This window comes from Pholis gunnellus, assembly GCF_910591455.1.
Source record: "Pholis gunnellus genome assembly, chromosome: 1".
NCBI classification, from domain to species: Eukaryota; Metazoa; Chordata; class Actinopteri; order Perciformes; family Pholidae; genus Pholis; species Pholis gunnellus.
In genome coordinates this window covers 8,627,693-8,645,439 of record NC_136528.1, presented here as the reverse complement: position 1 = coordinate 8,645,439, position 17,747 = coordinate 8,627,693, and the positions used below count along the sequence as shown (strand labels likewise).

General features: G+C 42.0%; 1 protein-coding gene across 1 annotated transcript in view; it reads left to right on the top strand.

Annotated features, from left to right (window-relative positions):
* Nucleotides 1-14,456, top strand: part of LOC306699215 (protein kinase C-binding protein NELL1-like) — a gene marked incomplete at both ends in the record, with an annotated part of 218,421 nt that extends 203,965 nt beyond the window's left edge. The window contains 4 exon segments of the mRNA XM_079163758.1: nucleotides 8,088-8,281; nucleotides 12,069-12,245; nucleotides 12,615-12,839; nucleotides 14,406-14,456. Of these exon segments, the coding sequence (XP_079019884.1) occupies nucleotides 8,088-8,281; nucleotides 12,069-12,245; nucleotides 12,615-12,839; nucleotides 14,406-14,456 (647 nt within the window).
* Between the last annotated feature and the right edge of the window lie 3,291 nt (nucleotides 14,457-17,747).

Genomic DNA, 17,747 nt, shown 5'->3' with positions numbered 1-17,747 from the left:
ATCATATGGCTCATACTGTTTATCATACTGTAACATTATTTCTAATTACAGAAAATGCACTGCATTGTTTAAAACAACCTGCTTGTGCTCGTATCCTAAAAATACCATTATGGCAACCATTATAGTTTAGCATGCAACTGTGTTAATTTGCTACTAATAATAATAATGTAACAAGTACAGATGCTTTCTGATGCTTGGCACTGACATTACCTGAACTGCACGATTTCACAGCTCAGAATCTCTCATTATCACTCAACAAATCCGAGGCACTGCTTATATTTGTATTTTCAAAAGTTTTCGGCCGTGCGTGCGTGGGTGCACGTTAATTTGCTTCTGTCCGTCTCTCCACAGCTCACCTCGTATGCTAACTGATCCCATCGGCCCGATACTCACTAATTTGGTCTCATTTTGAACCGGAGCATCTGCAGATCAATTCCATACCTGATATCCACTAAAGATAGGCATGATGTGAGATGCATTGGTCCACGTTACTGTTATCTTCGCAGCCATCTTTACTGTGAGGGAGCCGTTAGGGACAATTGAGTGAGTTTGGACTCTTCTATGTTCGAGAGAGGAGAGGGAGACACACCTGGCGGTGATCTGTACTCTACTGACTGCACTTTTCTCGTTGCCTATATGCACTTGTTTAAAGCTGTAATGGATGCAGCAAAGAGGACCGCTTGATGGAGTGAAACACATTTCTGCTTTCACTTGACCTCTTAAATCAAACTGCAACATCAGCGTTTCACTTTGATTCGTTTACTTTATGGGGAAAGTTTGATTTCAGCACATGGCCCCTCACTCAAACTCAATTCTGAGGACAGACACACCGTATATGTCAGACTATACTGGAAGGCAGCTTTTTGTCAGCCTTCAGTGTTTATCTAAGAAGATGGATTACTAATGATACAAAACTAAAGAAATCGTTAACAGAAGAACAGTTTCACAGGTTGAAAACAACAACAAAACGTGCAACATGACAAAGATAGTGTCAAGTAGGTGTGTGATAGCATAAAGTGATTTGGTTGGTTGTCAGCCCCTCAGAGTCGGTGATGTCTTCACAAGTCAGTTCTGTGTTGATCTCTGACAATAATGAAGGTACACTGGAACACAGACTCATTTTTTGTAACTGCAGTAGTTTCAACAATATAAAACTAAGTTCTCTATCTAGAGGGTTTCCAAAGGGGAAACTCACCGAGGTGAAAGCTCAGAAAGGTGATAAGGCCTTTAAGTGGAGGATTTGAAAATGTTTTACTTCTGGTGACCCCTTGTTGTAGCAAAAGCCAATTAAGTTTCCATCCAAATTTAGCAAACATGTTAACTGAAAATCAGCTTCAGAAAAATGTAATTAAATGTTCTTTTCCATCCACTACTACTAGATATGCAAATATAAGGAGTTGGTAGGTCAAGATAAACACTTGGTGTCACTAATTCTCCAGTCGGGTGCCATTAAACCATTACCGATTAAGAGGGCATAACGAGATGTCGAAAACGTGTTGTTTCATGTATTCATTTGAAGACCGTCTCCTCATCGGTCTATAATATCTGATGTTTTCGTCTGCGGCCAGCTTTAGCTTCTTCCGCGACAAGTGATGTTTAAATGCTTCGTGTACATTACGATTTATTTGTTAAGCTTATTTCCATTGCACTTCGTGGCATTTATCGATTGAAAAATTTGAAATATCACCAAAAAAAAGCTTCAACGTTTGATTGAGATGGAACATTTTGTATTTCTTGACTCCTTCTATTTGATCTTTTATGCACACAACTTTTACATGACTGGGCTAAAAGTAGCACACACATTTTTCTATAAACAAAAACTCATGCAGTCAGAATAATTTAAAAGATCATCCCATAAATATATCTACACACACTCGTATCTGCAGCAAATGACGCATGCGGGGACATCAATCAGATCAGTCACAAGTGTGGTTGGATAATAACTTGTTTCTGCTCATACATATTCATGACTTCAAAAGATATGATTCATACAATGTGTTTAGTTAAAGAACCTATTTGCACATTAATGCCATTGCTGTTCTAGAATTTACAGTACAGCATAAATACAAGTGTGTGTCATAATGTGTAAATGTGTGTGTTATGTATGTGTGTCACTCCGCTTAACCAGACAAGTGCATGTAGCTGTGACAGCATACTTTTAGTCCCCCCCCCAACTTTGCAGTATTAGGCTGGAAGCCAGCAGGGGAAATAAGTACGAATGAGAGTTTAACAGGATTTTATTTTCCTCCTCCACAATATCCCTCCAACACCCTCTCATGAGTCAACCAAACAGAAAGAAGCATTTTTGTAATAAGAGAGCCAGATCAAAGGCGAGAGCAGCAGTGGCAGTCAGTTAACTACATCAACGGCTGCACGTCGGCCAAGAGCAAGAGACATCCATGAAGGAAACAGCAGAAAGCGCTAGGGACGAGAATTAGTGGGCAGAAAGAAGAGGATAATGTTTTGAGAAAACAGACCATCTCTTTGTCTGTGTATATAAGCATTTATGTATAAATACTTGTTTTGTTTCTTTGTGGGGGGGGCTTTTCTGTTCTAGGAGCATCTCAAAAATGTATGCACAGATTTTAGTTAAACTTTCAGATGCAATTCAACAGCCAAAAAGAATCACTTTCACCTGCTATTTTTCTTAAAATGGTCTGTAAATCTGTTGATATCCTGTGTTTTGCCGCAACAGCAAACTAAGCAAACTCGAATTATTCATTTGTGGTGTATGTGTGCCCTGTGAAAGGGGCTAAAGAATGTGCTTTGTTTTTCAAATGGCCAGAGCACTTTGTTGTAATGCAGGTACTAATTCATGTTTGGCACATGGAGCAACTGGCTGTGCTACTCTAAGGGGTGTCCTGCTGGGTGACGCATGACTCTTAAAAGAGTTTTTTTTTTATCTGCACTCTCCCAAGTTGGGCATGAGAGGGATATACCTACAAGTGTATGTTCGTACAGATGCATTACACATGACCATACAGTCCGTTTCGGCTATTTCCCAACATGTGGCAAAGTTATTACATATTTAAATGTGCAATAATGATTGCTGTTGTGGATTCCAGATTGTCTTAGAATATGGAAAGCATACCCAAGGCTCATGTGTCATTTTTCTATCGATTCCACTGCCTACAACTAGCTAGCTGCTTGCTTGCGAGCTCCCCTGATTAGCTTGTTCAATTGCTAAAGTCATCTTATTCTGCTCAGTTACTCGCTACACAGGCCACAAAAATGGAATCCAGGTATCTTTTCTGTATTATTTATAGAGCAACGTCCACAAAAACACTGGTGCATTAAGAGCATTGTGACATTTACTGTGCTGTGACGTGTTTTTTGGTAAGCTAACACAAACTAGCATGTCAGTTAAAACACTTTTAGGTGTAACAAAAAAAGGAGCATAAAACAGTATGTATGCAAAACTAATCAAAGCTTTAAAAATAAAAAAAATGAAGTCCTTATTTGCCTGATACTATTTGCATACTTGTTTGTTTTTCAACATTATGCTGTACTAGAATTACATGCATTTTTTTTAACAATGTAACATTAAGATTCTTACAATACCTTGTGTTACATTACATGTAATATTTCAGTGACATATATCTTGTGACATTGAAGTCGACACAATTCGCTGTTCTTTTAGGTTACGTATTGTTTCCTCGTGTTGGATTTCATCTTGTTCTATTTTTGCTATACCGCGATGCAAAACATTGAATTACATTGTAGCATATTGCATTCCATTGCCCTGCATATTGTTGCGACGAGGATCAGAGCAGCTGCAAGGAGCAGTCCTCTATTTCTTTCTTTACGGCTTTGACTGAGAGCTGCATGGGCTGCGTCTCAAAACACATTTACTATGCCCAATGCTTTAGGGAGAGACAGGTGGCTTGAATAAACAGATTGTGCATAGAGACGAGGATAATACACAATAAACACTCGCTGTCTCCCTGAACGACAGCGTGCGTGCATCATTTTCTCTCCCTCGCTGTGATGTACATGACCTTTCCATATGGGCTGCCTGGAGACATACCAAAGATATATGATTTAAATACTCAAATACTGAGCTTTCCGATGCCTCCTAATTACCAACATCTGTCAGAGGGATTTATTTGTTGTGTGCGTCCGTGTGTGTGTGTGTATGTGCGCGTCTGTGAGAATTTGTGTTGTCATGTACATGCACTGCGGGATTAGTGCTTTCATTTGTACCAGCACAGGTGTGAGTGTAAGTTTTTCATGCGGTTGGATGTGCTCAGCTGGTTTCTCCGAAGGCCTTTTTATGTTCGGTTGTAAGACTGTCTTTCACGGCCTACGTGTAAGAGTACGCTCCATCTGCGAGCAGCAGCTTGTCGTTTAGTGTGGTGAATGTAGCATGAAGAGCGTTAATCCTTCACCAGCGGAGGTACAGTATGTCTGACTGGCTGATGGGGATTTCATTTAGTGTATGCAAATAGTCTGTCGCCGGCGCAATAACTTCTTGGCTGAGCTGTTCTCCTCTCTCTCTCTGTATGCAGCAAACTTGATACCAATTAGTGTGTGTTCAGCGCTGTCACAGTGCATTGTTGTTGCCGGTGTGGCCACAGCATCGACCAAGTCTCACGTCCCCCCCCCCAGACTATAGGTCTGCCTGCCGGGTATCATTCCCCACTGGAGGAAACAAAAATGCATGTTGCATGGTGTTCGCTGTTTGAGCAACTTTGGGCCAGAGGCTCTAAACATTGTTATGTTACCTTCTGGCATTGCAAATCATGTATTTTTTGCTGCTTTGGTATTTCCTTTCATAACTGCGGTTCACTATCCACTGGTTTCATCCATATCTATAAAATTCACCTAACACTTTCTTCTAAAGTTCCAGCTTCTTAGCTGTAAACTCTTATACTCCCTTCAGTCCTCTCTGGATTGCTGTTATTACGAGCATGTCTAAACTAAGCACATATACCCTCGGCTGGTCCATGGACTCGGCTATTATGTCGAGCCCTGACGTTTATCCCCCGGTGTTCTTGGGCTTACGAGAAATGGGATTCATTAGAGGCAGCAAAAAAAAAAAAAAAATACTGAATAAAAAGATGATTGTTTTTTTCTTTATTTAACTTTTCAGACGAAGTGAGCCACACGTCATACAATTTAGAAAGGCTCTGGTCAGGCTGTTCTCATACACTGTTCGTAGCTAAACCTACTAAAAGCAATGTACTGCGCACACACACACACACACACACACACGCACAAAGTCTACCTAGGGATAACCTTTTTCACAAGATGTCATACGGACTGTTGTATGAGCAGACAGTATGTCACTCTATTCCAAAACGAAACAGACAGAAGTAGTCAAAGTGCAGAAGCTATATGTGACAATCTGGGGATTCAAATGTGAATATGTGCGGCGCATGGACCGATGATATGTGTTTCACCACCACTCGTGAGTGGGCTTACGTATAGAAAACAACAGGTTGATGGCCCGGTCAGGTTTTGACTACAAGTCAAGTATTTTAACATGCTATGTTAGCATTAAGCTCAAAGTACAGCTTAGAAACATGATAGTTGAGCAAAGACTGAAGATGTTGAGCCGAGTCTGTTGTGTCCTAAAATGGTTGCCATGCAGAGGATTAACTCTTTGAATTACCTGGTGGTAATACTGTGCAGTAAAACCTAAACATACTGTATTGGCGAGTACAGAGAGTGGTGTGAAAATCAATCTTTTTAAACCTGTGGATTAAACAGTTTTCCATCTCACTCAACTGTGTAGAAGACATACTGACTAGTTGACCGCGTTGCTCAATGTGTGAAAGCATGGTTTGAGTGGAACAAAATAAAAAAAATCATGAATTTAAATGTAGTTTTAGTTTTTCTAGGGCCTTTGTTCATGCTACGCTAGTGGCCTGCTGTCAGTGTCGTGTGGGTGTGATCAATGTCAGTAGGCAGCAGGTGCTGGCAGGGGAGAGCAGAGCTAACTGTCGAAGGGACTTTGTTTTTTTTTCTCTTAACATTTAGTAAAGGATAAAGAGAGGTAAATGTCATGGCTTGATAAAAGGTAGGGACAGACTTTTGGCACCCTGTTTCCTGATATGGAAAACTAAATGCCGTCTATTCATGTTCGTTCTTTTGGTTCGAGAAGCAATGTGAGAAAGGAGCTGAATAGATGTTTCCTTGGATAATAAAACTGGAATATATAGGCTGTTATGATGCCAGTATGTGTAGCTAAACCATATATGGAAATGTCTGGTTCCTTTTGAAAGGTAAGAAGTTAAGGAATATAAAACCATTGTAAGTAAACCTATTTCTATTACTATTGCAGAGTAAATGGAAATGCAAAAAAAGAAGAAAAGTAAGAATTTGATTCTCACCTACATTTAACAGACAGCATCACCATTATAGCATAAAGCAATGGCTAAGGATGCGACCGAATGTCTACCACTACTCTTTACTAAAACTCAGGCGATCGCCATGTTTACTGTTTACATATTGACTGTGTACTGGGACTTTTACTTTGAAACACATTATTTCCATAAAGCCATGCTACAAATGACACAAATCTCAACACAAACATTTAAATTGTAATATTGATCTATATTCATATATGACTGAAGAGCTCCATGCTTTACAGGCAGACACATTGGTAATGCCAGGGCCCACAGTGCTCTACTGTATGAGATTTCCACACATTTGTCCACGTTTGTTGGTGTGAGTGTTTCGAGACAGCCACCAGGTGGCCACGAACAGCCACAGGGCTCCCTGCAGTGCAAGTCAGGCTAAATGTAATAAGATGGCTGCTGACTCCTTCGTAAGGTCCACTGGGACTTCCCAGTAGCCCCAACTTCACTGTAGATCGGCAAGTAACTCAAATCTGCTGGTTTTGGCAAACATAGCATATGCCTTGTTTGCAATGACATAGATTTGTATTGGCGTGACTGCAAACTGTGATGTTTGACTGCAAACTGTGATGTTTGACTGCTTCGTTTCCCCTTCGTTTATAGCCGGCCCTGTGTGTGTGTGTGTGTGTGTGTGTGTGTTTCGAGTTGAGGTGCATGTAGGTGCTTTGGGAAGCTCGGAATTTCCAGCAAATCCCAACATGTTATTGTAGACTGAGAACAAAATGATCCTTGATCTTTTGAACATAGCTCGCTCTTATATTTACGAAAGTTAAATATAGTTTACATTTTTTTTGTTAAAATAATTCGTAATAAGACCGTTTGGACAACAAGTAGTTGGCTTACAGACTTTGAAAGCTGAAGACGCCATGTATATGAAACAGATTAACATACATATCTTCTAAGAATAGACCATCTTTCATCACAATGTTCTGTAACTACACTATGTTTGCGAAGAAGGAAGTGTACACTATTAATTTGTGGAAACTGATTGGGTCAATTAAAGAAACTGTACTGAAACACTCTGGGTGCTCCTCCCTAACTGACCAAAACAACATTTCATTTCAGTTTCTATAAATTATAGAATGCAATTAATTTGAGGGCATGACTTGAGAGATGAAGTATTCATTTATGCACAATACACACTATTACAAATACACCTGACACCTGCTGGGCTCCATAATAACGTGGGGACATGTAAAATGAAAATGTAATTAAAAGTAAATGTCCAACTTGTCTGCCACAGAGTTAGTAAATGGTACATCTTGTACTGTAATACATGTGCTTTGCCCAACACTTCAGCTCTAAATAACCTTATATCCTTTGCCAGAGAACAGAATCCAGGCAGGAATTAGGATTCAACCGCAATGTATTTGGCAAGCAAATGAGTGTGGATGAGACAGGACACAGGGTTGTGTATCAAATAACCGTGTATTCATGTCCCACCGCGCCATGATATTGTTTGAATGCAACACTAATGCAGTTCTCAACTGTTAAACACGGATAAATGATTTTGCCATTTTTCATCATTTAGGGATTACAATTGAAACTTCCTTAGGCAGCTTAAGAAATACAGGATCGAGCAAACCGCTTCCCGTTCTGTTCTACTGAGCTTTCATCGAGTCCATCATCGCATCCTCTCGTACAGTACATACAAATGTAGAGGAACATTGTGTAACAAATGACATGTAAGCATTGATTTACCATGGCTTACTCTTTGTCTTCCAGACATTGATGAGTGCGGTTTGCAGACACACACCTGCTGGAATGACAGTGTGTGTGTGAACCTCCCGGGGGGCTACGACTGCGTGTGCACATCTGGTCCGGGCTGCAGCGGCGACTGTCCACAGGAAGAGGAAATCAGACGCAACGGAGAGGACTGGAAACCCGGCTTTGACCGCTGTGCTCTATGCTCCTGCAAGGTACAGAAGATGAACTCACACATTTTAATTTACAAATAAGCCACTAACACGCACCAACATCTGTCATTTTCCTTCAGTGAGAAAAGTTAGGATCGGCATTCATTCCCTGGACAAATTACTCCGCAGAACTCATGGGCATTTATCGGTTCTTTCTCCGTTTGGCAGTGAGCCCTGCTTCTACTGCCAGCTAGCACCTCATTTCTGTCAACGGTAATACCAGAAAATAAAAAAGAAAAGGCCAGTGGAATGGCACGGCTCTCACTACTCGTAAGCGGAAAAGAGTGTATCACCTATTTTTAGTGGGTTTCCCATATTTAAAAAAAAAATGCAATTGCGCTCTTATTTTGGTGGAAAGCGGCTATGAGTAATACTTGTGTTCACAACCTAGTGGATGATCTTAACTCAGGGTTTGCCTCATAGCGATAATCTAAAACATCCTGTAACTAAGCTGCTAATATACGTAAGCAAAAGTACAAACTTAGCTGCCACCTTTCACTAAAAGGATTTTGGTGGAGACTTACTTAGCGATCATCTAAAGACCATTCAGGAACTCCAAACAGAAAAGACAGAAAGGATGTCAACTAACTGTAATTTCTCTTGACATAAAACCAAGGTCAAGCAACTTGACACGACATGCAAGATTGATACATGACGGCCCCCTTTTAAAAATATTGTATCAATTTACGTCACTTTATTCTTTCACCTGTATGGAATAAATATGATATTCAAGAAAACCCATGAGCAGTGTTGAGCACAGAGACTTTATGCCATTTTTATATTCACTGTAACCACATTACTATACATGCAGGAAATACATGCAGTGGCAGACGGGACTGACTCAGAGACATTGCTATCAAAGAGAAGAAAGACCAGCACCAAAAAAAAGACAAAGGCTTAGAAATGGAAAAGAGACGAGAAGACTTGGATAAAATAACAATGAAGAGAAGAAATATTCTCAAAAGGGGAATGGAGGAAAGAGGGGGGTAGGCTGGTAGGATATATGGAGTAGTCTTTTTTTCTGTCTTTCTTTTGATTGCTTCTCTTACTTTCATTTCAGTAACTTAATACAGTTTTCTCCACCTCAAAAGCCAATGCTATAGCTAGTTATTTTCCTCCTTCATTGGTTATGAAAACACTATACACTGGAACAAGGCAACATACAACAAAACGTGATGGGCTAGATGCAGTCTGACGACCAGACAGGTTGTAAACAAGCCAATAGTTTAACCCGACCATCTAAGACACTCGACTTAGAGGTGAGACCGAAAGTGAGTGCCCCCGTAATAAGCCCTCATTGCACAGGAAAGCTGTGTACGCACAACCGCGGTAAGCACAGTAGGTCGAAGCTGAACCTGGAGGTCTGTGCTCAGAAGTCAGAGTGAGGCAGTGCAGTGTGGCTGCAGGAAAGTGAGATATTGATCAGATTTGTCTTTGGGGAGTTGAGGCTCAGTGAGTTAGATTAATACAGAACACAAGGGGTTATTTGGAATGAAATGACAGCTGTGGGCGATCGTTCCAATCATGCTTCATCGGCTCATACAACTCCAAATTTACCACCAGGACGTTTCACGTGAACTAATCCGGTGAGTGCTGAAGGTGAACTAAAGCAAATTCTGTTCGTGTTGCGGGAGAAAATAAAAGTAAACGTTTGACATTAAGTCACTTGGGTCGGTAGTCAGTCAAGTTAATGTCAACCACGCTCTTTTCCTAACCCTCACCAAGTGGTTTTGTATTATTATTGTATTATTACTATATTGACACGCCAATATAGTGTGTCATATTCCCTGACACCTCCTAAACTGATGCGAGAGTACTGACCAGGCTGTGGTTTCTGAGAATGGATTTTAGCGGAAGGAAATTTGGAGCATTTAAAAAAAAAATAACTAACTTTGCTACAATTTAATAACAAATGTAATAAAGCATAAAATATTTACTTATCGATGATTAATTGTTGCCAATAAGTATAGGTATTTACATACATTCACAAGGAAATTCCATGATTTAAACAAGTGAGCTGTTCCGGCAAAAATAGACCCGTTGTGTGAAGAAAGTGTGACACAAGTGTGACACCAACAAGATGCTCTGCAAACAATGAATGCCTCCAGGATCCACTGCCTGGCTGGTTTTTGAGTCAGATGTTCACTGAATGTAAACAGGCAGTGATCTGGGTTCCTGTCGACTGTGAGGGAGCCAGGACGTCACTGTGGTTTATTAAGAAGGAGAGAAATTGACGGTAATCGGGGTCAGAAAGTACAGACCAGTTGTAAATGCACATGAAACTGTCGATTTGGTTTGTTGAACACGAGAGGAAGGTTGATTGTTGTAATATGATTTGAAATTTGTGGATGCCAGACAGGGCAAGTGGAAAAGATAGAGGTGCACGAGGGGACGATGGGCAGAAAAGGGTTTTTAAAAACTGCCTAACATATGACATCAAAAGGTTGAAACTTGAGAGCAAAGATTTTCTACACTCAACTTTCACCAAAGTTGTATTTCAAGCTAAATGAAAGGAGAAATTTAGTTGAATTAGAGACTTTCAGAGTTTGACCTTCAGAAGAAAACCCACCCTGGAGAGGAATTCCTCATCCGAAGACTGTGTTGAAAGCAAGTCATACCTGTGGATTTAAAGGGAATGTCATCTGAAGTGATCAAATTCATCATAAACTTGTTGCCATCAAAGTTGCCATAAAATACAACGACGTAATGATGTTGTTTTGGTTAGCGCAGCAGTGCAGCATTAGTATTCATGCCCGGTCTTATTCCTGGCATTAAAATGAACAGTTAGCCTTCATGCGTCCTGCCTGCACTGTAGTGTTGGCAGTGCTTTCCCAGGAAGTCAAGGGCCATAACTGTTAAGACCAAGGCCTTCGGTATTGGTACCCTGGGACTCGGCTGTTACTGTAGCGGGACAATATGCATCGATAAAACATTGGCTCTGTATTGCCCTTTTAATGGTATGCGGAACGATTTTATGGCGCCCATACATTTTCCAACAGCCATTCTATGCAACATTTTTACATCTCCATTACAATATCGTACCCATGCCAGACAGTGCTGGCTGTGGTGAGTAAAATGGACCATAAAGTTTTCCCTGGGTGGAGACTGAGAGCCAGGGACACGGCGGCTCTGGGAGGCTTCCAGGTCTGGCAGATTTTACTTTGCATTCCGGCCCGAACGCCAAACTTCTAACGCATTATCGCTTCATTCACGGCTCTAATAAATTGCTGGTAGAAAATGGAGATTCGAGAGTTGCTACGACACATTAAAAACTTACGAAGGTATATGCTGGCCTTGAATTATCTGCCTGAATGACCCAGTGTGTAAAATCGTTAACTAGCTCTCTCTAAAGGGATCAGAGCTGCATCTTGATCCGATACCAAAGTCTTATCAAAGTCGGAAAGGGCTTTTTGAATACTGATGTGTCCAATATTTTTGCAATTGCACCAGCTTCATAGCAAGGAAATGTGAGGCATTCAGTGTTGTTTGCAGGATTTTACTCTTTTCAGAGATTAAAAAGGCTCTGTAATGACATTTTAGGCATCAGGAGACCCTTCACCGTAACTAGACTGGTGAAAGCTTTCAGCGTCAGCAGCTGTTGAACGCAGAGTGACCCACCTATTCAATGCCAAAGAAACGCTGGAACACGTCTTTACGGCCCAGAATATGAGGCGACGTGTACATTGAAGTATATTTTCTGCACTATTTCTTTGATGTCAACTACATAAAGTACGCCAGGGCCACTGTCATGACTTACTTCTGTCTCTGACGCTGTGACTTTGCGGTGCAGGACGGGCAGACGTACTGCAGAAGGAGACCCTGTGACTGCGGAGACCCGGACGAGGATCTGTTTTGCTGTCCCGGCTGTGACAACAGGCCCAGCAGCCAGTGTCTGGACCAGAGCGGACGCACACTCTACCGCAGCGGGGCATCCTGGCTGTACGGCTGCCAGCAGTGCCGCTGCATGGTCCGTACACAGAAACACACACACACACATTCACACAGAAGCTACATATGTTTCCTGCCAACAGAAATGAAAGCTGACCATATTAAATCCCTACTTGTTTGTTAAAAGAAACAGATGACACCAAAAACACAGAATCTCCTCATCAACATGAAGCTCAGAGCTCTGCCTTGTTTAATCCGCCTGCTCAGCTGTGTGTGCGGAAAGCTCAGATAATTATCACCTCTCTAATTAGAGATGTGGCAGCAAATCAGCGTGTGAGCTGTGACTGTTGCCAGATCAGCTGATTCTCACACACACACACACACACCCACACAAAAACACAGACCGTAACATTTGTGTCACCTTTCTGTTTTTTCCGACCTCACTCAGGAGGGGGAGGTGGACTGCTGGCCTCTGGTTTGTCCCGCGTTGATGTGCGAGTACACGACGGTGGCGGAGGCCGAGTGTTGCCCGCGCTGCGTCACAGACCCCTGCCTGGCCGACAACCTGTCGTATGACATACGGCAGACGTGCCAGGACCCCGCGGGCGCCGTCCGCCTCAGCGGAGACACGTGGCATATGCCCAACTCACCCTGTACCACCTGCATGTGTAAGGTAGGCCAAAGCAACAACCGCCACAATGAAGGTTTGGCTTTACCGTGCAGCATCCATGTTTGATTTAACACTGGAGTGGATAATTCAATCAAAAATCCACATTCATTTTGTACGGTATCAAATTGATATTCTCAAAAAAAATTGATTGCTCAGTTTGCCTGTTCTCAGGGTGCAATAGTGCTTTTTACCTAATGTGTTGTTTGTCCATCCCTGCAGCTAGACCATTCTACATGTAGTCTGGGGATGTAAAAATCTCATGCAGTTACAGAAGCTTGATTCTGTTCATGTTTATGTGTATTCTTTAATCCCTCCATACCTTGTTATAGATAATGGGAGGCATTACAGGCTATTGGTATTGAAGAAAATTCTTGGTGATAAACTGTGTTTTAGTGAGTCTGTCTGATGTGTGATGAGGATACGCAACGTCTCTGTCTTCCAAGATGAATACAAATAAATGTGTTTGTCACAGATGATGTAAGGTACATATAATCTTCAAAGAGCAAAATATGCAGATCACTGTGTCAGGAACATGTCGCCATAACTCAGATCATCTCCACACATTTACTAAAAATGATCTGTTGTCCCGCAGTTCCGCTTTTTTTATTTTTTTTGTTCCGTTTTAAGCTACAAGAATTTTAGTTGGCCAAAAACAGCTCCACAAACATATGGCCTGGACACATGTCAGGTTATTTTATATGTGGCTACATGAACTGAATTTTGCAAAAAAATAAAATTCAGGTCATAGGCAGCAACAGGAGCAGCTGGTGTGCTCACTCATGCTGTGGTCACAGCATGTGGTTATAGCTACTGCACTTGTGTAAGTTACTCTGATCTGCTTTTGCTGCATCACCTTTGGTAAAGACAGAGTTTTCCTCTGACCAGCAGGGAACCTCACGTCCAGCCAAGGCTGATGATGAATGAACGGTGAAACCAGCGGATTACGTACATGAAGACATTTTGTCTTTTGTATTACCAATCTTCTGAAATGGGATGTTTACATATACAAATGAGGCATTATCTTATTGAATAAAGTCATTTAGAAAAATGGCCTTAAAGATATGTATTAAAGACCTACAGGTGAATAGGGAAAAAACTTCTACTGATAGATACAACCACGAGTCTTCCCCAATTGATTGCCTACATTAAGACAATTCTTTTTTGTATTACAAGTTTTCTGAAATTGTATTTTTAAAAAGGCATATGAGGCTTACAAAATGCATATTTTGGATGTTTTCTTTCCACTAGAAGAAATGTTATGGAAGCAAAATAGCCCAAAATCTCAAAATCTATCTGTGCATGAAAAAACAATCTTTTCCTGAGTGTCTCGACTGAAAGGGTCAGTGCAGCCAAATTCTAAACCTAAATATATTTTTGTCGCATCAAGTCATGCAGATATGAGTTTTTGAGAGAATGGCCCCTCTTTTTCTTAGGAGAAAGTAGTTCCAATTAAAAGTGCGTCACTGTGACAGTGATTACAAGCAACATGTACAGCATATTTGAATACACAACAGTATATTTACAACTCTCTGTCTGCTCTTTCCTGTCTTTTCCTGCTGCGCCGCTCAGAATGGGAATGTTTGCTGCTCGGTGGATCTCGACTGCCTTCAGAACAACTAAAGCTCCCCTCCTCTCACTGCGGGACTGCCACGCCCCCTCCTCCCTCTGACGACTCTCCCCTCGGATTCATAATACAGACTCACGCACACACATGTGCATGCCAGTGTGTGCACAGAAAATACGAACATGCACTGGACGGACTGGGGTGTTGAGGCTGTGCTTTCATGCCGTAACTCGACAAACCGTTAGAGCGTGAGCGAGTGTATGTGTGTGTGGCTCAGGCGGAGACTGAGGCCGTAGTCGCTCTTGCCACAGTCACCTAGTTGTGTTTGTGTCTTTGTGTTGTTCCCATTTCACTAAATGTCTTGGAGGAAAACTGTTTAACATTACGTCCCGACCCCCGAAACAGAGACACGCAGCCGAAAATGATTACTAGCTGGACAGATGTTGAGGTGCTCCAGCTGTTTATGTTGCGAAATGTCACTATTACTTGGTCACCTAATCATCAGCTAAACATTCAATAGTGTGGTAACCAAAAGTACTGCACCCTCATTTTATATGATGTCCTGTTAAGCAGGAGATAGTTTGATGTAGAAATAACAACTTTGGAAAGTAAAACAAATGCTGTTAAGTCTGATGGTGTAGGCTCAGTTTCCAACTCAATACAACTTCTTTCATGGGAGCATAGACTGTATATAAGAAGTAGACGTAGTCACCGTGGCGTCCATTAGTTTGTGGACTGCCGCTTTGAAGCCTCGAGTTCTACATTTAAGCCATCGCCATCTTGGTTTTTGCAACGGGAAGTGACACGAGAGGGTGGAGCTAAGTGAAGGCAACCAAAACGGTTACAATTGACTTTCATGAAATGTAAACACACCGTGAAAAAGGTTGAAGTTCCAAGACGAAAACAGACTGGACAACGTTGTGTTAGCAACCTGTCAATCACAATGTAGCCACGCCCCAAAGCATACCCTGCTTTATGGTCTATTTGACTTTAAAAAATGGAACATAATTTACCTAATGAATTTAGACTTCAAACTATCGATTGAGACCATACACTCATTTTTATGATGTTAACTGAGGTAATGAATCAAGTAAGAAGTGGAGTCATTTTCTCATAGACTTCTCTACAATCTGGCCAATACAGAAAGAAGAACACTTTATTTTTAGTGATTTCAGTGAATTTACATATTTATGGGACTTCGGCTGAACATGAACACAAATGAAAGGGGGCTTAACCTTTCTTTACATGCTATATAAATGTTGTACTACCCACACATAATCAAGATTTCCTGCATCTACAACAAACAGCTGTCTGCTTTTCCCACTTCAGGGACTGGATCCTTTAATGTCCATCGAGATACGTTTGATGTGTCATAAACCCCGTTCAATCTTAAATTGAATCTTAAAAATGTCATTGCCGCCCTCAGTATCTATTCTATAGTAATTAGTACTACAGTGATATAGCAATTATAGACTTGGAAAAAGTACAGGTTCTGATGATGTGTTTCAGCCTGTGGCTTTTTCCAGGGTCAGGGCCACATTCTGAAATGTGTTGCTCTCATAATTAAGTTTTTCTCAATTCTACAAGTGTTACTGGAGCTTAGAACTCATTAGTTTTGATCTCTGTGAGGCTAGACCATGCCATTTGAAAAATGAGCTGAGGTGTAACTTTCTGAAAGAGACAATCCGACAAAAACACCCACTTCAGGCAGTGATTGAACAGGGTGGGGAAAAGAGAACGCATGCAGGGTTTCTTAGTCTTTTAAGAAACCCTTTTCTGAAGTTTCTTAGAGTTTGGTAGTCTGAAAGCGCGCGATGTCATCCCCATTTGTACGATCCAATGTGTTTCGCCCATCTCTCTGATGGCACACCTGTTGCGTGCGTAGGCTGGCCGTGCAATGCTCCAGTCTTCAGTTCTTTTAAAATGACCTGCCTACGTGAGTCACATCCCTCAAGAGGATCCCGGTTCTGAGGATCCAGGCTCTGAATTGGGACATAGCTGTTGTCTGTCGGTGCTGAGCCATTAACCAACACTTCCCCTCAGCCTCAATGTCTCCTGTTTGATGCGGTGGACTGCCAGATAGCTAGTTATAGCAAGACATGATATCAAAAAGCACGATAAAGCAGTTTGATGGTGCACAACAGATTCCTGCAGCCCAGAACAAGCTGGCAGAGCTCTCGAGGTGGTTCTCTTTGCTGTCTCCCGGGGCTCCTCAGCTCTGAACCATGTTGCGCACACAGAGAGTGGCACAGAGGCACATAAAATGAAGAGGGGGGGGGGCTAATTAAAGCCATGTCACGAAGGCCCGGATGTGAGTATGCCAGGAGGTCACCAGGAGTCGAATGTGTCTACAGACGGCCAGTCTTAATAAGGCGGGAGAGTCTGGTGTTCCTCCTGCTACAGGTCACACATTCACAGCTCTGACACCACTGTGGTCCCCTTCCCTGTCCTCTCCTCCACTCCTCTCTTCATTATCCTCAAGCTTGTCTCGAGAGCGCCAACGTTTCCCTCAAGTGTCGTCGTTATCACCCTCACTGTCTGTTTTTATTCCCTCAGAAAACTGGGGGGGGGGGGGGGTTTCTAACACTGTCTCAAAATGTTGTGAAATGAGCACAGACTTTGAAAGGTGAACTACGTGTTGTGCCATGACATCATCACTTGATAACAGCAGAAATCTGACATGCCAGGTGAAGCTTTTTGTCGGGTGAAATAGTATTTAGTAAACGTTTGTTATACAGTTCTTTGTGAAAGCACTTAACAGTTTTTTTTAGGCAAGTCAAATCGTTTCAGAAGAACTCGTTTCAAAGCTGGAACCAACGTTCAAGGTCTTCTCTACACCGGCTTCCCTGGTTTCTCTGCACACCGGCAGCATATTGCAGATATCACGACTCAATTTCCTTTTTCAGAGAAAAACTGCTCCCACAGATGAAGCACCCTCGAGTGGCAATAGAATCCACGCCTGTGCCATGTAACGTCGTCATGAGCCATCCCACTCACAACTCCATCTCTATCGTAGCCAAATAGGGCTCATAGCACTTGTAGAGCACATTTGAGAAAAGTCTGAGACCGGAGATGAACGGTATCCAATGAGCAACGGGCATCTGAGGCAGGAAATGATGGCGGCAGTGGGTACATGTGTAGAGTCAAACCGTTCTCACTCGCAACGCGTCGTATACCGCTGCTGGGTCAGTGTATTGTATACGACACACTGGGTTTGCAACTAACTCCAATGTAAACACACCCGTGTCTCTATCACACGCTCAGAGCGACTAACTGATAAACTGCGAGATAGTCCACATATAGCAGGCAGGAAGGGAGGTGGACGGGTTAAACAAACACAGGACTTT